The 24361-nt window shown below is 42.4% G+C and overlaps 1 protein-coding gene across 4 annotated transcripts in view; it reads right to left on the reverse strand.

Moving 5' to 3' along the window:
* RSPH10B (radial spoke head 10 homolog B) overlaps positions 1 to 24048 on the reverse strand; it is a 232302-nt gene extending 208254 nt beyond the window's left edge. For 2 of the 4 annotated variants that reach the window (XM_069210152.1, XM_069210149.1), the window contains exons 1-2: positions 24003 to 24048; positions 13262 to 13600 (exon numbers count right to left, since the gene is read on the reverse strand). In XM_069210152.1, the coding sequence (XP_069066253.1) occupies positions 13262 to 13527 (266 nt within the window). In that variant the 5' untranslated portion in view covers positions 13528 to 13600; positions 24003 to 24048. Of the gene's footprint in view, positions 1 to 13261; positions 13601 to 23635; positions 23696 to 23804; positions 23934 to 24002 lie in introns of those variants that run through there. The other 2 variants (XM_069210150.1, XM_069210151.1) reach the window with 2 other exon arrangements.
* Positions 24049 to 24361: the final 313 nt, after the last annotated feature.

Below are 24361 nucleotides of genomic sequence, written 5' to 3' on the forward strand. Positions count from 1 at the left end.
GCCCGACAGTCTTCAACATCTACATGGCCCCCCGCACCAAGATCATCAAAAACACGGTTTAAACATTGTCTCCTACACCATCGACACCCAGCTGATCCTCTCCCTCACCAATCACCTAGTAAAGGGCAAGAGAAACTTCCACAATGGGATAAGAGCACGCTTCACCTGGAAGGAAGCCAGCTGCCTCAAACTCAACTCGGACAAGACCCTCTGCCTGGAACGCCTGGTGGCCTACTGCACTGGGAAATGGCCCCGGTCCCACAGACCAAGCACGTAATATGGGCATCATCCTGGACTCCTCTCTACCCATGACCCGCCAAGTCAACGTCTTCTCGTCGTCGTGCTTCAACACCCTTCGAAAAATCTTCAAATGGATTCCTACCAAGACAAGGAAGACAGTCACCCACTCACTCATCAGTAGCAAACTGGACTCCAGCAACGCACTCTATGCCAGCATCACCAAGAAACTGCAATCAAAACTACAAAGAATCCAGAATGCAGCATCCAGGCTCATCCTGGACATCCCCTGACACAGCCACATCTCCTCAGGCAACCTACACTGGCTCCCAGTCAACAAGCGCATCACCTACAAACTTCTGCTACATACCTACAAGGCTCTACACAACACAGGACAGGCCTACCTCACCTTCTACATACCCAACAGAGAAGTCTTATCTTCCCAGCTCACCCTCGCAGCCATTCCCAAAATCTGAAAAACACAGCAGGAGGAAGATCCTTCTCCTACCTCGCAGCCCAGACATGGAATGCGCTACCTCTCAAACTCAGACAGACTGCATTACTGAAGCAGTTCAGGAAGGACCCCAGGGCCTGGCTATTCGATTAAGCAGCACACCCCCAACAGCCACTTGAGACCCTAGGGGTGATTAGCCGTACCATAGAAGTACTGATTGATTGATTGATAATCTGAGGCCAATATTTTGAAATTATTGTTTCGTACATCTTGCCTTAGAGACTTTCGACCTCATTACAACCCTGGGGGTCTTCAGACCGCGAGGATCAAGGTGGTGGTCTGACCGCCGCCAAATCAGTAATCTGGTCGCTTTGGTGGCGGTCTGACTGCCACATTATGTCTGTGGCAGTTGTGCTGTGGTCAGACTGCCAGCACCACCAGTTCTCCTCCACAGGAGGGTCTGGCGGTCCTGGTGGTCCTAATCCGTGATCTGGGGATTAGGACCCCTCTCTCTGCCAGCTTGTACATGGCGGTAGCACTGCCATGTAAAGGCTGGTGGAGATGGGGTGCAGGGAACCCCATGGGGGCCCCTGCACTGCACATGCACTTGGCATGGGCAGTGCAGGGGCCCCCCTGGCCAGCCCCATTGCGATGTAGACAGTGAACATCGCAACAGGTGCTGGTGCACCCTACGCACTACAGCATTGCCGCCGGCTCTATTATGAGCTGGCATCAATGTTGTAGGCCGTTCCCCGCCCACTAACCCAGTAGGGAACTCCTAATGGGGCCCAGGGGAAGGAGGCTGCACTGGCCACAACCTGACCGCGGGACTTCAGAGGACAGTGAAAACCGTCCGTTGATGTCATAATGACCCCCTTAGTACCAGTTTTGGAGTTGTTTCAGAATGAAAAATCCTCTGACATTCGCAGGAAGTGCTAAATCCAGAGAAGAATCAACCAATGGAATTTTCTTAATCATACTATCCCTTGACAAATCAAATTGTATAGGTGGATTTTCTTCCAGACACAGTGCTTTTTCAAGATACTAAAAGCTCTTTTCTTCCTATCTAACTGTAATCAGAACCTCACTGTGGAGGTACATCAGGAAGCTGCATTTAAGGAAACAATATACAATACAATAATTACATTCTTCAAGAGCATTGATAATGGGAGTCCTTTAAGGCAGTCGTATGAAGAATATGTATTTCATGATTTGCAGAAAGTAAAGTTAAAGAGCCCATGGGAGGATATTGCATGATCGCACCCCAGAATTGGACACTCATCTGGTGGACCCTAAAGCATAATATTCATAGTCTGCAAACAGTGGTATAAATGTGACTACCAGACATGTATAGCCACAGTAAACAACAAAATAAAAAATATCAGACTAAAAAGAGAGGAGGGACACCAACTTCAAAACTAGATAAACTTGGCACAATCAGATACCAGATGTGAACTCTGTCTACCATGATGTAGGAGACTCTGTATGTCTGTATGTACACACCGAATATCAAATAAACACAATATTAAAATCTGAGCTGATACGCTTAACAAGATGAACACCACTTTTTAAACCAATAATACAGAGAAGGGGCAAGATTTTGATGCTCTATCAGCTGAACTCCGTCACACTTAAAACTACGTTTAGTGCCAACCAGATGCTTTGGCAGTTTCTACATTTCAAAAGAGAGTGAAATTTATCTGGCCTCTCTTTGAGGGGCATGGAAATGATAATCCCTAAGGCTGGAAAACATAAAAAGAGACAGCACCACATAATGGCTCTTGTCAAGCTTGATCTTAATGCGAAGATAGTAACTAATTTATGGCTAACAGACTCCACTTGGTCCTAACCATTATACTACACCAGGAACAATATGGAGTTCTACTAGGCCAAAACATCTCAAATAATATGTGATGTTTTTTAGTAAAATAGAGTAGGTCACTTTTTCTACATAATAATTGATGACCTCAAGAACTGGTACCCTCTCAGCACCATCACTGGAAAGTCAACAAGGCACTAGTTCTTAGAAGGAGAATATCTATTGCCCTCTGGAAATCATCTGAGAAGAGTATTCATACCTTTTCAGGGTTAAGTGCCACAGTGTTCTTCTTTTAGTCAGACTCTCCTCCAATTGTAGAAGGCAACTGTTGTGCAAATGAAATATATGTCAGCTTCCCTGCAGAACACTTTCTGCCTGCCACTGTACCTGACCTCCTCTTCCCCCACCTGTTTTGTACCGGGTGTGGTTTAACGAACAAGTTACTTACCTTCGGTAATGCATTTTCTGGTAGAGAAAGGATTTAGCCGCAGATTCCTTACTTTAGAGTCTTCCCCAGGATTTACTTGATCCCTCACTGAGATGCAAACCCATGCATGAACACCCCGTCAATACTGTGGAAAGGACCACAGCAATGACATCATAAAGACAAAGAAAACATAGGTAAGAACACCACCCATGACTATAGGATAGTATTGCCATATGAGCTAGTGAAAATAAATCTATTTGTTCTTACATGTAGACCGAACTGCATGTTCTATCCTGTTGGAACACACAGCAGCATAACATGTCATTGAGCAACACCTCTTGCCATATAAAGGTATAGCCTAACCAGACCTACGCTATAAGACACACATAGAATTGCCCTCTTCAAAAAGAAGCTGAAGACAACAATAGCAACAATTTGGAATAGAATTATACTTTTCCCAGGAAAAGTAGCTAGAGATGATAAAAACATCTTCAAGATATTCCTAACATATATAACTACTGATATAGGAGTATAAAAAACAAACACCTATGTAGTAACCAACAAAATATATATTTCTCTTTATTTATTTATATTAATATATACATATATATTATTGTTTTAAGCTGAATAAAACAGCAGTCATTAAAAAAGGACTTTGGTAGTATAGCAGAAACCAAGGTGAGTATGTGACTCTTATAATGAATAAGACTCATCTACAGATGAACTAGAAAAGGTGTCAATGACACAAAAACTGAAAATGTACAAGATTCTGAAGTAAAAAGAATCCATCAGATTTTGTATATATATTCCATTTTATGACAACACTTCTCAAAGTGTGAAACCAACTTACAACCACTAGAGTCAGGTAACAATGAAAATAGTTGTACCTAGGTGAGGTAATAACATCTAACGTCCTCAAGCACAACAGATATAGATATCTTCATAGAGAAGAAGTACCCCTGAAGAGGATGAAACCCTTCTGAAAAGTTGGAAGTCTTTAATGCAAATACAGAAGCACAGAACAACTCCTAAAGAGTCAATAATATTAGTAATTCTATACAAAAGACTGAAAAGAACCTACAGCAAGATAAGTCTCAATGGAGACCCATGATAAACTGACATAAGTCAGAAAAAGAAAAGAGTAATGTTCCAATAACATGTTGACAGCATACAAATGTCTACACCAAAGTGTAGAAAATCCATCAAACTGTGACGGATATCTAATATAAAACCTTTAAGACCAAAACAAGGGAAGTTATAAAGTTCCAAAGATTATACTTTCTGGCTTCTGAATTATCCAATCTACCAGAAGTAGAAAAAACTGACACTACCATATAGGGTAGAACATACACTACAATTAGTGTAGATCAACAGCTACCTTATTTGACTGTACAAGAAGGACTTAGTAAACGGACAGCCTTAGTGCTGTAGAATTCCTATGAAGAAACTTCTTTGAACACATATTAAGCAATATATTGACACTCCCAAAGAGTTGTTAATATTAAAGTTCCTTATAAGGGATATTAGTAAAAACTAATTCTCTGTAGAGGATGCAACTCTCTACCACCAAATGAAGGTGTGACAGCCCACAAGTTAACGAACCCCCACTGTGCACATATATATGAATGCTCACTGGCATACAAGCAAATACTCCACTTAGAGTATGGTATATTCCATGAAGGTAACAACTTTTGAGCACAAGCTCTTCTTCAGAGTAAACAATATCACCTTTATATCAGGTGTATGAAAAAGAGATAACCCTCTAAGAGGCTGTCATTGACAAACGTAGCGGAAAACAACCTCTTCTACTAATAGCAATATTGAAAGTAGCCTTTAAATATCAGGCATGAAAAGCACCAAAGGTCCCAGGGCACTATACACTCCAATAACTTCTTCACAATTTAAGGAAAAATAATACCTGCTGAAAGCAGGAACACCCACCGAGTGCCACCATCAGGTGGGAAAGAAATAGAACTGAAAAAGTCTCACAGCCCTGCTGAAGCATGGGTCATCCGTGAAGTAAGTAAGACCAAATGGTAAATAGGAACCAGGCTAATTCGCTGTTCCACCCCTACTGTCATGAAAACGTCTTAAAGCTGAGTCTGCCTGTGTACCAAATAAATAAGGCACCATCAAACAGCATGTCAATCAATGTGGCTTGACCTGGCACTGAAAATACAGAGTTATATAACCAGGCACGGCGACTTAGCGCAAGTGAGGAAGCCATAGCCGACCCACAGAGCCAGTAGTATGCATACCACAGTAAATGATTAGTTTAGCTGCTTGCTGGTTATCTTGAATGATAGGGGTAGGAGTGCTTCTGATATCTTCCGGAAGCGTAGGCAAGATATTTGCCAAGGAGTCCCATAAAGAATGAGAGAAACATCTAAGAACACAAGTTGTATTTACAGAGCGTAGAGCAGAACTTGTAACGGAAAAATATACCTGCAACAGACATCTAGACTCCTAATGGGACATTTGGGAGAAACTCAATATCATGGGAGGCCAAAGCGGCCTGTACCACCAAATTTGATGAGTAGTGTGTCTTATAACACAAGTCAGATCACCAGGGGCAGATCAGTGCCTGTGAGATATAACCCACTCAACAGAGGCTCCTGTAACAGTCTTAGCCCAAGCCCCCAATAAGACATTATAGGGCTTCACTGTAAGGAAGCAAAGGTTCACTCCCTCTTTGGCCTTGATGGAGGACATCAAGTAGGGGATCTGAAGGTAATTCCACTGAAGGAAGTATTAGATTCAACTCTACAGATTCAACACTAAAGCAACCCTTCTCAGCATATTAGCAAGAGAGGAGCTCAACTCCGTAGGATGTCGGGGGCGATAAAGGGGGCGTAGGCCTGAGGCTGGAGAAGAATCCAAGCCTCTAGCTGCAGCTAGGTCAGCTAGCCAGCTGTCCTTTCTATGAGGACTGAAGAGGTTGAAGGATATCCAACTTCTCTACTGACTCTCTACGATGTCCCTCATATGGATAAACAAGAGGGGAGTCTCCAGTATGTGGCGGAAGATCCGGAATACCCGGTATGACTGGCACTCTACCCAACATCGACCAGCGTTGAGAAGGTGATTCCTCAATGTTGATTTTGACTTCAGATGGAGAGAGGGATTCAACTTCAATCGGTGCCACCAGCGGAGTTGCCGGAGTCAGCTGATCAGATACCGGCAACGAAGTTGGAAACCCCAAAGGGCTGTACACTTGCATTGTAATGACTTTGTCACCTGACGCTGAAGGCCTAACTAAAAGTGAGGGTGGACCCGCCAGCGTGGATACAGTCAAGACACTTTGCACATCCATGGGACCCACAGGATCTCCAGAGGAAAGTGACTCACCAAAAACAGCGTGAAGGAAAACAATATTCACCCATCTGGTATAGAGTCGCCCCAATCCATGGAACGGGAGGGAGACGAGGGGTGGACCCTGATCTTGACTCCTCAACCAAGGAATAGTGGGAGACCGTAGGCGGTGAAGTCAGCAACTTCTGTGACTTCGACCGCTTGCGTCAAGACTTACATCTTGACATCAATGGAGAATGATTCATTGAATGGGCCCATGAATGGACGTCAGTACGAGAAGGAGACCTTGGTTGACTGGAAGACAGGGGCGGCTCTGACATCTGTGCCACCAGACTGCTTCGCACGACGCTCCCGCAGAGCTTTAGGCCAAAGTTGACGACAGGAGTTGCACTCTTGAGCATAATGGTGCGTGCCCAGGCACCTCATACAAATCAAGTGGGGATCAGTAGCCGACATTTATCGTCCCCAGGACCCACAGGGTTAGAACCTAAAGACAGGGGCAGAAAAAAGAAGACAACGAAAATGTAGAAGTAAGCCGAAAACGATCAGAGTAACTGTTCCCAGAACCGCGTTTGAAGCGCAGAAAAGAAGGAACTGATGCTGGCACATCAGCGAGGGGGTTATATGGACTCTGCTGATGTCACATCCAGTGGACGACGTCAATACGGAGTCGAGCAACGCCCTCTTCCGACGTGCAGACGTGCAATGGGAAAAAAAGTTTCCGTATCCAGACTCGCGCCTGGGGAAGATCCTATAGTAAGAAATATGCAGCTAGATGTCTCTAGCAGATAGTATCTATTTACGTAGACCGGTTTATACTAGTTTGTGCCCATCCTCTGCTGACTGAATCACTACTAGAAGATTCACTTGGCATTGATTAGGAGAAGGTTCAGATCTGGACCCACATATGCACTTTGGCTAAGAGTCTCGACATTTTCCCAGAGCAGGGAAAGTGTTATTCCAATTCAGCCAGTAGCTGTAAATTAAATGGAATTCAAGGAGATTTCTCTGCACCAGCCGAATGGAGACTGGACTGGTTTGCATGGAGGTTGTCTTCCACCCATAAAAAAATATGACCTTAAGCCTCAGCTGGTCAACAACAATTCAAACTGCATCCTGCATCATACCGGACCATCCCAGTATGACCCTTGAATGCAGAAGATCCCTTATTTGCTTGTTTCCATACACAGGGGGACACAGATGTTTTCCTTCTTCATCATTGATCCTGGAACATTGTGTTGTTAATTTTGGATGGTTGCTCTGATTCTGAAACTGCATCAACAATGTCTCTAATTATAACAGTGCCACAAATAGTGATGTTTGTACTCATGGCTAGATCCGAACCCCAGTACCCGCTCCCAACATGGGAGCTTGTGGCTCCAGTGTGTAGTTCAGGCTCCAGGGCTGCCCATGAAAAAAGAAATTCTTGACTGTGATCTGTCACTGTCAAGTTATGGCCCCTAATGTCTGGGATGCCCTCAAGAAACTTACTTTGAGTGCCAGGTCTTTTTTTGCACCAGACTACCCTGGGTTGGGGTGAGGACAGTCTTCCATGGAATGGCTTTCAAGAAAGGACATTGACTGCCAAATCCCAGGTCACCCTATTAGTGAGGCTCAAGATCTACCAATAAACACTACCAATCTAAATACCATTTGGACTAGAGTGAAATATTTTGTTTTCTTTAGGTGAATAGGTGTCTGGTTTCTTTTCTTGATTTCTGGGACCGTTTGCTGAGACTAGGGACCTCATTAGGCCCTTATTTATGACAAATTAGCATCACTTTAGTCTCATTTGTTTTATCGCTAAAGTGGCACTAACTTAACTCCATATTTATATTTTGACGCTAGACCCATCTATATTGGAGTTAGCGCCATTTTTAGGGAGCGCCAACCCACCATGCATCTCATTGCGACAATTGGATGCAAGGTAGGCATTCCCATCCTGAAAATGACGCTAGCCCCCTAGCACCATACTTACCTCTCAACTCTAAACGATGCGCTCCTAGATAGCGGACCCAGAAAATTCTGCTAAGCCCCATTAGCATCAAAATTTAATCTGGTCAGACCAGGCGTTAAAGTGCAATTAGGCACATTTTTAAAGGGAAACACCATGGATGTCACCCTGGGGTCCCTATTTTGGGCACATAGATGTCCACCCCAACCCCAGCATTGCCCCCACCCACACCACAGGGACAATACTGGAGGAGGGACCCCATCCCAGGTAAATTTAGGTAAGTATATGTGGTCCCTGGCTGGCACTGGGTCTGTTGGGGTGGTCCTGGAGAGACACTGGTCCCCACTGGTGGGTATTGGGGTTGTCGTAATGCCTCCTGCCTATCCTTAGACAGGAGTCATTTTTTGGCTGCATGGGTGTCAAACAATTACACTGGGGTGAATAGCGGCATATATTTTGCTGCTCATCTGCCTAGCCCCCTTTTTTCTACTGCCATCCAACCCCAGCTAGTGTAATTTTTTCATGACGCTAGCCATTCTTTTGCGCCATTTTGCCTCATTTAATAAATATGGCACACACAAGGCTCTAAGGAATGGTGTTAGCTCGAGCTGAAAATATTTACGCACAACTGCGCTAGCGTAGTAGTGCATCATTTTTCATAAATATGGGCTCTAGTGTCTAGGGAATGGGTTGCCCGAACACAAAGTGACAGATATCCCATCCATGTTGTTACAAGTGCCTTAGGATAAAATGAAACAAGGCCAACAAAATATCTGTCATGTTTGTGACAACGTAACCCCTCTGCCAAATCAAGTCATTAGCCACTGGGTCTTACCCCTGTTGAGTTGCTCAGCCTTCCATGGAAGGCATAAGAAGCTAGGACAGACAAAAAAATATATCATAACATGATACATTGTTAATATCATAACCTGAACCTAACTGACTGGCTGAAGTAAATAAAGACTATAGTAGACCCAAGAGAGATGTAGTACCCCTGAGTTGGGGTCTCCCCTCTATGTGTTTACCGCCTGAAGATGCAGGCTGCTTCGTTTGGTTTAGTGCTAGACAGGACTGCTGTCTCCGTTCACTCTCTGTCCCCAGTTGCTGCCTTTTCTTTCCCCACCCACTTATAGACAGCCTTATAAGCCAATTCTATGACTCAGATTTAAAATAACAAATGTGAATGGAGCAGGAAGGACTCTGTATGCTCACCCCTCGACCAAGCCCATTCCAACAAGCTGACCTGCAGCCTGACAGGTGAAACACCTGAACAAAGAACAAGGGCCAAAGGCATGGCTAAAGCTGGAAACAAAGAAAGGGATGGGCTTTCCGACTGTACGCTGCATCCTGCTCTGCCCATCCAGGAACCAGCAAAACGGTGAAAGAAGAGATTGTCTGTTTCAAACTAAAAAAAACAGTGACAGTTCATCCATGGAAACTTGCTACCAGGTAATTACATCACACCTGGAGGAAATTAATGATAGGTTCACCCCAGAAGATTGAGGATAACTTTAATGCCTGAGTTGTCACTCTGGTGGAGATCATCTGCCACTGTATATAAATAAAAGCAGACCTCCTTGGCCTGTTCAACGTTCACTTTTTGACTTGGAAGAGCTCCAGGTCTATAGTTCTAGCTCACCACTCTGATCCAGGGAAGACCTTCAACTCCTAAAGTCAACAGAGATGTGAACTACTGCACGACCCCGACAAAGATAACCCAAAGTGCACAAAGCAAAGTACTTTTTGTCTTAGCAAAATCCATATGGCTGTGCAACCCTGAAATGCCACCCAACTCCATGCTACTAAAAGTTTATGACCTGGAGTGACTTTGTCCTCCTTGCCCACCTGGTCAGCTAATGCATACCTACTCCTCTGAACTTCTTCTGCACCCCAAGATATTTCAGCTCTCCATGCCACAATGCTCCTACCAGCACATCTCGTGACTGTTCTGCTGCCACGCCTCTGCAGGAGACCCAGCAAACTGCAATCAGGGGACCCACATTCAGCCCAAAGGCAATGAGTATTTGTGAGATATGGGGGATTCAGGGGCCCCTCGTTTGGTTCTGCACCAGGGCCTCATCATTTTGTATTAAACCACTGACTCCAACCTTATCTCGGCGCCAGTAGCAGCACCATATGGTGTTGCCTCCATGCCCTTAAGGACTCCAGGAGTCCGTCAACTTCCTGAACAAGCCAACAGCCTGTACAACCTCCAAGCATGAAGGGCACACTCCTGATGCAACCAGCGAGTCACCCCATTCTTCAGAGTTATCCAACCCTCAGGCAACAATTGAACTATGACTAAACATTGCAAATGTTTGACCCTCTGGCAGACATTAGGCACCATAGGTGACCAGTATACCATTATAGAGTATGTTGCAGATCATGGGGCACTACAGAGCACTGAAGGCCCCAGCAAAGAGATTTTGAGCAATGTGAGATTACTGCAAGACCTTTCTAAGCATGAATTGTCCTTAACATAATTATAGTCTTTAGAGACAATACTGCCTGGACAGTCTGTGCATTGTACACTATACACATGCTAGCTCTATTTTCTAACCTCACAACCACTTTTAATAAGTAAGCTTTGACTGTTTGACCTCACTACACCCTAAACATCAAAAGCCTCCATTTGAAGTGCTTGGCAATTCAACTGTGCTAGTGGACGTATCTAGATAAGGTGCCTGTCTGGTACTTGGTAATTTAGTTAGTTTGTGGAAATATCTAGCTCCTGTTTTGTCTCCTATTTGGCAGCACAGTGAGCTTATATCAGTAGCTGTCTTCTGTTTTTCTGAGGTTCTTAGCAATTCTCTGAGCTTGTGGTGGTAGCTGGCTGCTATGTTTGTCAGGTACTTGATAATTCGGTGGACTTGTCATAGAACCTAGCTTATTTATTCATCTGGAACTTTGCAATTATGGGAGATTGTGCTAGTATCTGTCTTCCCCGTTTGTTAAATTTTTATCAATTCAATAAGCTTATGTTAAGATCTGACATCTGAGATAGTAGTTGGAAACTAAGCAAGCTTGTGGTAGTACCTGACTTCTGTTTTTGTTATGTATTTGATAATTTAATGAGTCTGTGGTACTATCTGGCTAATGTATTTGTTCAATACTTGGCAATTCACTGAACCTGTGGTGGTATATGGCTTCTGTGTTTTTTTCAGGTACTTTGCGATTATGTTATGTTGTATATTTGTAAAGTGCACTATCACCGGCAAGGGTATCCTGGGGTTGAGCAAGTGTGTGTGCCCACCACTGCCTCTGGTAGGTTGGTTGATTAATTGAAAAGCAAGGTCTTCAGCTTCTTGTGGGATTCAAAAAGCGCTAATGTAGAGCCTGTCCCACTCTTTAGGAGAGATGTATGAAAATGTCCTTCATCCTGATCTGGTTATGTAAATGTCCGAGATGTGTACAAGTAGGAGCCTTCTGCAGTGGAGGTGTCTTGGTGGTTGGTGGAAGGAGATGTGACTGTTCAGGTAGATGAGGTCCGAGTTGTGTAGTGCCTCAAATGTGTGTGCAAGAAGTTTGAATTGAGCACATTTGTGTATCAGGTGCCAGTGTAGTTCTCTGAGGTGTGATGTGATGTCGGTTCTGTGTGGGAGATTTAAGATGAGTCTGGGTGCAGAGTTCTGGATGAGTTCTAGTGAGTTGCTTGGTGATCTTAGTGTAGAGGGTGTTCCCATGTGCAACATGCTGGTGACTAGTGCATGAATAACAGTTTTTATAAGAAGCCATTTGAAGATCTTCCTCAGCATTTTCAGTTGTGCAGAAGCAGTTTGCAGTGATGGCGTTGACATGTCCAGTTTGCTGTAGATGATTATTCTGAGGCTTTTGGCGTGGGTTTTGGGTGTGGGTGCGGGTCCGAGTTCTGCCAGCCATTAGTTGTAGTCCCATGGTGAGGTGTTCTTGCTGAAGATCACTACTTCTCTCTTGTCGGTGCTGAGCTTGAGGCAGGTGGTTTTCATCCAGCTAGCGACATCAGTCATGCAGGTAATAAACTTGTTTCTTGTGTTGGAGGTCTTGACCAAGAGGTAGCATATAAGTTGTGTGTCATCTGCATATGAGAGGATGTTCATGTTGGGTAGGTGGATGATGTTGGCCAGAGGTATCTTGTATGCACTGAAAAGGGTGGCAAAGAGCAATGAGCCTTAAGGCACTATGCAGATATGTTTGCTGGCTTCCAGGCTGACAGCTTATGTTCTATCTGTTAAGTAGGAGAAGATCCAGTGGACAGCGGGTCCTTGGATACCAATATCTTGCAGGCACCAGAGATGACGGGGTCTGAGACCATGTCAAATGCTGCAGAGGGAGCCAGGAGAATTAGGGCTGCCATGTTTCCTCTGTCAAAGATCATGCAGATGTCTGCGGCAGCACTGAGTGATGTTTTTTTACTGTGGTTGGGTCTAAATCCTGACTGTGTGGCGTTGAGGAGCTAGTGGTTGCTGAAGTGGTTGGTGAGCTGTTAATAGATTTTCTAAGACCTTTCCTGGGTATGGTAGGAGGGATCTAGGTCTGTAATTGGAAAGTGTAGCTCGGTCAGCTGATGGTTTCTTTAGTAAGGGCATGACAGTGGAAAGTTTCCAGGTGTCCAGGGATGTGGTTGCGTCGATGGAGGCATTGAGGATAGGAATATCTGACATATGTGTTTGTCCAGTACTTCCCAGCTTGTAGTTGTATCTGCCTTTGTGATGGACAGAGACTTGGAATTGCAGTGAGCTTGTATATGGTTTCCATGTTTGACAGATATTTGGCAACTCAGTGAGCTTATGTTAATATCTGGCTTCTTTTATGTATGAAGAAAGAGTATGGGATTTCCTAGAAGAGGTCATGTGATCACAAAGCAAAATACTTTGACACAACATGAGCTCGACCAATGTAAAGATTTGTTGGTAAGACATGTTATTTCAATAGTCAAAAGTTGTTTTACTCCTGAACCATAGACAATATGTATTGTTTCTTAAGATATTTTACATCTGCAATAAGACACCCAAGGTAATTGGTAAACAAACACAAACATACCCACAAACACACTGTGTGATATTTAAATCAAATTATTACCTTTCAACAATAAGTTGGGTGAGAATTGGTTCTTCGTAATATTCGGGAGTAGGAGGAACTTGGGTGGGAGGCTCTTCTTGCTTTGGTGGCTCTTCCACTTCTTGTACTATGGCTGAGGAAGATGGTTCTTCTTTTATTAAGCTTAATGACACCAATATTGATGACACCTTTGAACCAACGTCTTCAACTTTTGGTTCAGGAGCTGGAGAGCCATGTGCATGCTTTTCTGATTTTTTTGAGTCTGTTTTCTTCTTATCTTTAGCCATAGCCACTTACTTCCTCAGTGTACTGATACAGCTCAACCAATCATTTAGGTGTTGTTCAACAAGACTTGGGTATCTGAAAAGAAACCATGAGGAATTATTAACACAAGTGTAAACTTGTTCCCGTGGCCCAAAAGCTACCATTCATGTACCCGTAACAGAAAGTAATTGAGACTAATTTAAAGTTTTTCATTTATTCGGACAGGATGTTTCAAGGCGTGTTATGGAAGAAGCACAACACGCTTTGAAATATTATAACATGATTTTATGTACACACAACTGGACAAGATAGTATTTTCAATTATGAGCCCCAGGCAGTGCTCTTAATACTGAAATAGAAAAGTGTTCTTTTATAGAAGTGGGTAAAACTTTTTAACCTAATGGAATATAAGCAAAATCTGCCCATTTTTAAATTGACATGCAGAGTGAATTGGACTAGCAACAAAACTGCCCAAGTTACTTCCATAAGTGAACCTGAAAAATAGGTGCATATCTAAGTTTGGACAGTGTTTGGGGTTCTCCCTGGCAAAAGGAGGTCCAGGAGGAACCATAAGAACTTTAAGTACAAACATTGTCAAAGCCAGTAGGTATTATCTATGTGAAATCTATTGGCTTTGTCAATTTGTTTTGCATGTTCCTCAACAGTTGAGCTGCTGTGCAACATGGCTTAAAGTAAAAGAAAAAAAAAAGAAAATATGTCCCAACAAGAATACTGATCTGTATTTTGTTCTGAAATCCAGCCATATGCACGCCTTCATGTAATTAAGTACAGGGTTAATTTAGTAGGTCTCACTTCAGCTTTAGCATATTTGAAGTTAAGTGCTTGACAGTGGCATTAGGTGCAGTTCGACATTTTTGTCTGGCAGTGCCAATGCAAGGTCAAGAATTTGGAAAATATGATTTTGCAGTTTATGTCTTTACATCCTACCAGTGCGAAATCCATCTGCAGTACAGCGGTCAAACTACTGTAACAAACAGTGCAATTCTCTTGCTGATGAGGCAAGAAATGCAGGGCTCCAGTTACCGAAACAGAGACGTGCTGAGGCCACTTAGACAAGCAGTGCATTGCTTTATGTGCTCGAACAAACAGTACAAAGACTAACAAGCCTTTCAGGCTGGGCCATGGCTCTGTCTCTTACTGTACATCTAGTATTCCTACCACCTCTCACTGCACAGCCAGATCTCGTTTTGATATCAGCCCTCTTTGAGTCATCTATTATGGTCTACAGTCTCTGCTCATATACAGAAACTCATTGTCCTGGATATTAATCAGGTTCCTTTATTTCCATTGCTTTCAATTTAACTTGCCTTTGTCTGTGGTGCATGGGCTGCGAGTGCCCTCACAGCACCACAAGTGGAATCAAACCACAACTTAGAGAAGCCGGGAGAGCAACAGTAAAATCTAGTACTCAAAGTGACCAGCATGTGGACCTTTGCAGGATGGAACAGGAGATGGCACTTGCAGTCCTCACATTATTGAATCAGCAGTTCAAAAGGAACTTTCACTGTGGTAGCTTTTATCATTATGGACGCAACATGAAACTGGCATTTGTAGAGCATGGTTTCAATTTTCCAGCTGGGGTTGTATGGTTAATAGGTAGACAAGAGATATTGAGGGACGCAACCATTTCAGTGTTTATGTATGACATAGATTGCTATGAAAGTTATATGTTTTGCTACAGGGTATCACTGGACACCTGCAAGTTACAGATATATGTGCTAAAGTTTTAAGGTTTGAAAGGGAGACCCAGGTAATAGGTACAACAAAGGTGGATTGTAACGGAAAATAATACTACCAACCACATTACAATACAAAAAAGAGGGAGGGCATGATGCACCTTTGTAGTTTTAGATGGAAAATACCTAACATATCGCCACAATGACTTTGGATCCCAATTAATAATCTAGATCAAACCCAGATCTTTGTCTGTATTTACCAGGGAAGGTCAGCCCCTTCCTCCCCACCCCCTCTTTAGAGAAACATTACTGATGTTTAACCAAAGATGATGCCTTCAACAAACGTATTGCTGAAGAATTCAGAATGAACTAATTAAAGGTCATCCAACATTCACTACCTGGAAACAAAATCATAGTGTGGGATCTACTGGGCATACTTCCAATTAGGAACAAAACTGTCTTGTCACCATCCAAGTACTGAAGGATCTAGACCAATGATATCTTGTATCTGTAATCTGATGTAGATCAATTACAATAGGTGATAAACCTCTACTCTCTGTTGTACCCCACACAATGGAAAACGATTTTTAAAACATGATCTGATCTACTGGGTTCCGACAGTAAAAAAAAAAGATAATCTATTTTAAAGCACCTTCAAGGAAAGCAACTGTTAAAGAGCCCTCAAGTGGAATGTGAAGGTTGAGAAGTAAAATACCCTGGATGAATCTAGTAGAACCATGGCACTGGGTAACGTTTGCTGTCAAGCATGGATCATCTAAAAGGACATGATCAGTTTCAACCTTGTGACCTGGCTAAAAGTCTACGGATTTAGACAGAATATCCATTATGCACCTTTATGGTTTTATATATTTACATATGCATTCATATGCTTGTTTGTACGTATGTAAGTGGTATTTGTACATAATAAAAAATGTAGGCAAAATGCAACTTTGCTCCGTACACGGTCAAAGACAAAGACAGAGCTAATCAAGGACTGGGGTGGAAGGTAGGACCGTTACTTCATCTTGATATAGTGTTCTTCAAAGGAGTGTGTCTTCAGCTCTTTCATAATTTAGAGCAGGGTTAGAGCTGTCTCAATGGATACAGGGATATGGTAATGGCATTAAATGCAATAGCCACTAAATAAAACCTGGTCACAATTAAATCAAATAATTAATTAGGCATATAAAACTGACTGATAAATAACTCCAAATGTACATACCTTGCTTGTTTTTATACATATAAAACATGGTCTTTGTTAAACGAAACACTTACATAGGCCTATAAATGTACAGACACTTAGAGGCTAACTGGAAGCAACCCAGTTTCTGCCAACATTATAATTAATATAGGTCATGCTACACATTTGATTTTGCCACAGAGATGCTCTGTCAATAAACAGATGTGACACTTTGAAATGACCATACATGTATTGTTTAATCCAGGTAGACATACCATTGCATTTTGACAACATCATTGTTTTTCTGAGAATCGCAGGGAAGTTATATATCCATGGACTTTACCACAGTATGCTTTTTGGAATTGTAAATGTAATCAGTTCCTCAGCATGGTAAAAGCAAAGCAAGTACGTCTTATTTGAAAATTAGCTCATAGGGACTAAACTCTCAATGAAATATGCGAATGAATTATTGCGAAACTCTGGAGTATGAACTTGTTTTGTAAACGGACAGGAGATAGCATAGTTACATCGTAGGAAACAACGAGTATTACTTTAGAATTAAAGAAAATATAATGATGATATAAGATTTCACTGCGCCATTTTTTCCATCATTATTAACGCCTGCCCAAGGCAGGGGTTCAAGTGACGCTTCTGAATTGACCTATGGACCTCCCTGTGCTTTGCTGCACTACCACAAAATGTTTGGTGGTAGTGCAGCCAAGCGCCACAACAGCACCAAATATGTTGACTCTGTTGTGGTAATGACCACCATGGTGCGCTGTATTTTAAACACGGCGCAACCATGGTGTCGTTAGGGGGGTGCCAGAGGACACAAGAAAAGTGCCACATCAGGACAGATACGCCATTTTCTTGTAAATATGTCCCTTGGTGTGTTACATGGAAGATGTTCCGTGAGAAATATCAGACAAAAGTGTGCGAATTTCATGAAACTCAGTTTTGACTTGACTCAGTAGAAAGGCTAATCGAAGGTTACTCCAGCACTTAAAGCAATAATTTCTTGACGCCTTTAATATTCTGTGAGGCAATTATGTATGTTCTAAGCACTGTAGGCCTCTAGATAAGAGATCTGGAGAAAGTTACAAACTCCACTCCCCTATAGAAGGCTTACCATTAGTCTATCAAGAAATAGCAGAGGGGACTCTTATAACGGACCCAGCAAAACAACGTTGAATAGTAATTTATGAGCAAGGTGTTCACAACACTCAGACTTACTGACAAACACACGCACTGGTTTTTGGAGGCATGCAAGACCCGACTTATCATTCCCAGGGCGTCCACAACAGCAGCACCTTCAGATGCACCCCATCACGTAAATCAATATTAATACTTAAATCAATAATAATAGTGTTGGCTCTTTTTTACACTGTTAGAACACAAGCAAAATGTAGTAAAGATGAATGACTGTTGCTTTTATGTCTGGCAGCTTAATTAGGTCTGTCTCTTTTCTGAGAGAAAATAGTGCAGAATGTCTTATCTTCTCCTTCTTCCTTTTTGTCTTTTTAAAAAGAAACGAAAGTGGTTATATTTCCTGGAAATTGATGCCAGGCCCTTATTGGGATCATAACTTCAATGAGGACACGCAGTTGATGGGTTCCCACCCAAACTGTAAAGACAGATTTCCATTGTGTTTCTTCATTTCTTCGTAGTTGTGATCAATAGCTTTCTCAGACATGTTTTTTCCCAATCCCTAAACGTTCAGCATGTTACGTCTTTGCTATAAAAAAAACGTAATTGATTATGAACTTATGAGCGTAGCTATTATCACCCTGATGCTCACCTTTTCAGGGAAAACCTGAAGAGTAAGGGTTGGTCAACCGAACAGGTATGAGGCAAATCATAATTTCCTTGCCCTACGCCAGACACGGTTCTGCTGCACCAAGTCATTGACCACAAGGTTCTCAATGATACTCAGTGAGTTCTTAAACCACAAGGTGGTAATTTTGCTGTATTGCTCTGGAAGTGTCAACATGATTGACCAACTGGAGTTTGGAAGTTTAGCATTTGGTAGGCTCCTCTTCTTCCTGAGCAATCTTTAGCTTGGGGAAATTTTATTTGTGAACCCTGCATAGTTTATGCAAGATCGTGTTGCAGTCTGTAATTTCTAAATAGTAGCAGTGACCTATGGAATAAACCCGGGGCACTGTCTGCGGCCTGAAGAAAGACTTAGACCCAAGAGGCCATTGACTCAGGGATTGTACTGGATCCACACCTTCATATTACCCATCTTGATCAAGCTAACTTTGTGTTGACTCTCTTTGTACCATCAATCCTTTAATTCTACAAGCTAATTTCTTACGAGAGCTCCCTGCTTCAGGTGCTGCATACGTCTTACTATGGGAATTTGGCAGGCATGTCAAATTCCTCCTTGGTTCTTAGGATATTTTTACTTTCTTTATCCAAGCTGTTCTTTAGCACTGAAAGGTTTAACCAGATCACCTCAGTACTGTCAAATTCCTCCTTGGTTCTTAAGATATTTTTACTTTCTGCATCCAAGCTGTTCTCTTTATTTCATATTTTCAAAAGGCATATACATTTCACAGATCCTTGGCTTGGTCAAGATTCAGTCCATTATTCTTAAAGGTAGTTACATAATTTTCATTTTACCTGCTCAATTTACACAGTAGTGAAAGCTGACATATTAATATATTTGTTAATAAGTCCTGCCAACTTTTACCCGCTAGCGTTTCTCTTTCAGTTACTAGATTGGAGATGGAGTAAGATCTAGCTACTCACGTTGGTATATTGAATAACTATTTGTATTCTAGTGTGCTTCTATGGTTTTAATTAACCAAATGAAGCTGATTTGACTGACTGTATTCTACAGTTTCAATATTTCTTCAATTATAGACATACTTTTTTTTTTGTTAAGATACATACTTTTCAGTTGATATAACAGAGATTTTGCATATTATCTCCAGGTCAAGCACATGTGCCTTTTTCCAAAATGGCCATGAAACGCTACCAGTCAATATACTATTGCACTTTGATGTATGTGCTCATATTACCACACTTACGTCTGAGAAGCTCTCTAATTACCTAAAAGACAGCAATTCCTCTACGAAATGAGGCTACTGTGCCATCAAAAATATAGTAGTTATACTGAAAAGTTAAGAAATGTCTCATTGTTGGTACTTCTGTTCTGTCAGAAACCCTGAAATGGGCCTCTGAGGAATAGCAGTCCTCTGATGTGGCCGAAATGTTGCATTGAAAGTACAACAGTCCAGCTTAGGCATCCAAGTACTGACCCATTAATAGAATAAGGATTTAGCTGGGAAGTGTCTATAATGTACCCTTTAAGGGACCACATCCACGTGCTGACGTGCCTCGTCCATACCAATAACGCCATACTAGTTTGTGCTAACGACTGCAAGCTCATGGGCAGCTGCAAAATAATACTTTAAAGGATTTGGACCGGCACTGCTAACCTCCATTGGCCCAGTGAATGCAAATCTTTTAATCAACATTGAGTCCTGATCTGAGTAGAGGCAGTCATCTAGTCCAGTTGTCTTGGAGAAGCCAAACCACAAAATTTTCCAAAAAAGTGTGGACTGCTTCATGCAAAGGGTCAACACTCATAAGAAATTATGTCCAAACGTTATCTACTTCGTTGAACAAACATATATTGCCTCATGGTCACAACATAGACTTGAGATAAAGAGTCTAAAGCCCAAATTTACTAACCGTCAACATGGGCGATCACAAGATGTAATAGGTTGCTCTATGGCGCAAACAGCACCATCAACTTTCATGCTCCAAGTATTATGCTCGAAAATGATGCAAGTGCTGAGTTAGCGTTGTTGTGAGCAGCGTAGAATCACTAAGAATCTATACAGAATTAGTATAATATGGCAAGTGCAAACACTCCTCGAAATGCAATGATATTTCCAAACATAACATGTACTGTCTGCAAACTACACATACTATGCGATTTACAAATTGGGTAGAGATCTGTACTAATGAAAGTGCCTTGACTGCAAATCTCACTCAAGACATAGCCCAATTACATTTCCACTTTGGCAATAAATCATGTTTAGTTCTTGAAAACAGGTCATTTTTAGTGCAAGTCAGATTGATGACATCATCAGAATTTGACAAGCAATACATAGAATACTTTACATTGTTTGCTGTTTACATAGTACAATGATGTAGATGTCCTTGAAGCTTGTGCTGTGCGAAACTTGGTAAATCTGGTTTAACTCTGAATTCATTAACCTGAAAATGCACAATACAGCAATTGTGTGCCCTCTGTGAAGCTCAACTGAGAACACTGCATCGATTTGGGTCTTCTGTGCCAAAACACCTGCGGGGCACATCCAATGTATCGATATTTCTATAGGCATCACCCTGCGCCCACATCCCACTTGTAATAACGTTCATCCATAACAACAAAGTCCTAAACCAACTTTGCCGCACTGATCAGCCTCTGGGGTTAGCTAGCTGGTCTCTCTGGAGTCTTTACCTGTTCTCCCTGGAGTCTTTACCTGTTCAATAAGAAAATCTATTCGGAGACATTTTTATACTGCTATAGTCCTTAATGGAAACTAGGAATAATCACCATAAGATAGTGATCTGTTTTTATTCTGGTTAGGGTACTACCACTTTATTTTCTTTCTAGGCATTGTCTAGAAGTAAATACATTATAGTGGCATGTTATTTTTGATGCATACGTTTTCGCACAGAGTGCACTCTTATTTTTTGGGGTGATGTGAATTGTTTTATGTTGTGTCTGGAATCCCAAGCACCTCCTCAAATATTAGACCTGGACCTTGGGTAAACTATCAAATGATTAGCCATTGGCACCTTGTGGAATCTTACTTCATCTGTGTGTATGTGAATCAGATGTGTCTGGGTGCTGTTGGGGCACAGTTTTTTTTTTTATATTGGCCACATGCATATGATGTAGAATATTCAGTCATACATATGATTTTGAGCAGGTGTCATCATGTGAAGGGTAGCACTGTTCTTAGGTGCGGAGGTGCCATTATAGATATTGCAGTCTAGCTGGAAAATATCAGTACTGACCCATTAAATATATAGCAGTCCTGCAGAGAAGCGATAGCATAGTCCAATTAAATGTGCAGCATTCCTTTCGACAAGTGCCAGCACCTTTTAACAGTATAGTATCCATTGTGATAAGTGCCACTACTACCTCTTCAAAAGAAAACCTCTTCTATCTAGATGTTACAGTACAACTCAATAAAGGTAAGCACGCTCTACGAGAAGCACCAAAGGACGCCAAGAAGTACAAGGAATTGGGCTCATGTTTATGTAATATGGGCCATAGGCCCTAGTTTATACTTTTTGGTGCAAAACTGCACTAACGCAGTCTTGCACTAAAAAGTTTAGCACCGGCTTGCACCATTTCTGTGCACCAGCCAGGCATCATATTTATGAAATGGTGCAAGCTGATGCAAAGGGTAGGCTAGTGTAAAAAAAATGACGTTAGTCGGTGGGGCTGGCAGTATGGAAAAAGTGTGTTTTACAACCACAAAATGACGTTAGGCAGGTTATAGTAAAACAAAAACAAAAAGACTCTAACCAGATTAGTGTCATTCTATGGTGCTAAACCTACCTTGCCTCATGACTCCTGCCTTAGAAAAGGCAGGAGTCATGCCCACCACCTCAGTGGCCAGCACAGGGACAAGGGTCCCCTGGGCATGGCCATTGCACTCTGTGCCATGTATGGGGGCCCATTTCAGGGCCCCCTATGGCACTTTAAAAAATAAAATACTTACCTGTACTTACCTGGGATGGGGTCCCCCATCCTCTGCTGTCCCTCTAGTGTGGGTGGGGGTGTCAACGGGGCCTGGGGAGGGCACCTGTGGGCTTTTTCCCTGGTGTTCCACCATAGAAATAGGCCCGCAGGTACCCTAACGCCTGCTCTGACCCAGGTGTTAAAAAAAGGGGCAAAGCAATCTTTGCACCATTGTTTGACCCCTCCTCTCTCCCATGCACCATTATTGCACAGGAGTATAAATATGGCGTTAAGGCCATAGAGTCATTTTTTGCACAGGAACGCCTACCTTGCATCTCATTAAGGCAAGGTAGATTCCACGTCCAAAAATGACTTTAACTCCATAAATTTGGCGCTAAACAGGTCTAGCGCCAAAGTATAAATATGGAGTTAGTTTTGCACCGAATTAGAGTAAAAAAAACGATGCAAATTCGGTGCAAACATAGAATAAATATGCCCCTAAGTGTTTAATGTTAAAGAAGCTCTGCCAAGAAGTGCAAATGTCAGTGTCTTCTAATTAAACGCCTAATTAGAGCAGCAGGTATAGCTTTGGAGTGCTAGTGCTGTCTTAATAATGGTAAAGAAGTCCAGATGAGAAGTGCCAAGCTATTCCATTGAAGGTCTAGTAGTTTTGCTTAGACTGAACGAATGAACAAATGTGACATTCAAATAGTACCCTGCATGTTAAAAATATTCCTGATTACTTGGAATGACTTTAAAAGTGTGGGCTTGGTACGGCAATAGAGTGCTTTACCCTTCGAACGTGGGTCCTTTAAAGCATGGACCTGTCACCATTTGCTCTGTGATCTTCCTTTAGAGCACAGCTCTCTTAACCTGCTGCGCAGGCCCTGAGGCTTCCTTCCTATCTCAACTTTTGAGCACAGCCATATTAGTGGGTTGTTTATTTGTAGAGGTGACCGAGCCACGGAAAGCTCGAGACAGATGTCTAGCTATAGCTCAAATCAAGGTCCTCTTAGAACCTCGCACCCAAACCCAGCCAAGCTTTCCTGGGAGGTGAAGTGGTGTAGAGGCTTCAACTGCCACCTATGCAACGTGGTGAACCAGTTTGGAATCCTGTTCTCAGCTCAACATCTTGTGAATCCTGGAAAATCTCCCAGTGTGGAAAAAGGACAATGTAGTCTGTGTCTGAAGCGCTTTTGAGCCCTTGGGCATTGTTTGCGCTATGCAAAACTGCTCTAATCTCATACACCAAAAATTAAAGACAACATAAATTTTTGATGACATAAAGAGGTACCCATCTAGTGACTGACTTGCGAAGGGTGAAACTGGAAAATCTGGGATCAACCATGGTCATCAATTCACCAAAATGCTAGGGGTAGCGGAAGTGGCGTCACACACCATTTCATTTTTACTTTCACTCACACACATATGCTTATACAAACACACATTCATTCATTCATACACACCATTTTTTACATAAGCACTCTCTCACCCACAAGCATGCACATAACATACACTAAAAAGTGTTTTTTACTTACCTCCGCAAACAAGGAGGGTCAGATTCCAGCTAACTGTACTCATTATACACTTAGTATTATTAGAGATGGATGAACTAAAAGTACCCGAATGAAAAGTCGTGGTGACTTAGATTCAGAGCTTGGAAGTATGATCGAGCATGGACCTGTCTCGAGGCACACAAGCACACACCTGGATTGATCACGTATGCGAACGCCCAGGTCTAAGTCCCGTTGCGTGCTTCGTGTTATTAACACATGAACTTTTCTCGATAAGCAAAGGCTTGGGGCGCGAATGGCATTCACTCATGGCTGTAGAGACCCCACAGAAAGAGCTCGGGGATGCTCGTGGCCATAGAGAAAAGAGCATAGGAATGAGCAGTCTACTTACAACATCCAGCGTCGTAGAGCCCAGCCGTTGCGTTGGAAACGGTTGCCACGAGCAACTGAGACGCTCTGTGATGACGTAACAGCAATGCGCGAGAAGGAAAGCTATTTACATTTTCTGAAAGGGATTTGTATTTTGTTAAATTGCGATTCACAACTGTCAAATGAAGAAAGAAAAAGTCACCACGTTAAAAAAAAGTGCGAGCGGCTTCCTTAATTCAGCATTTCTATGGTGACTAGATGTTAAAACCCACAAACCGAGACGTTTCTTAAAAATATAAGGAGTACAATTGTACATTATCAGAGCGCCACACTATGACAGCGCTCAGCAACACAGAATAGCTACTAAAAAAGCAACATATA

This window comes from Pleurodeles waltl, chromosome 10 (assembly GCF_031143425.1).
Source record: "Pleurodeles waltl isolate 20211129_DDA chromosome 10, aPleWal1.hap1.20221129, whole genome shotgun sequence".
Taxonomy (NCBI): Eukaryota; Metazoa; Chordata; class Amphibia; order Caudata; family Salamandridae; genus Pleurodeles; species Pleurodeles waltl.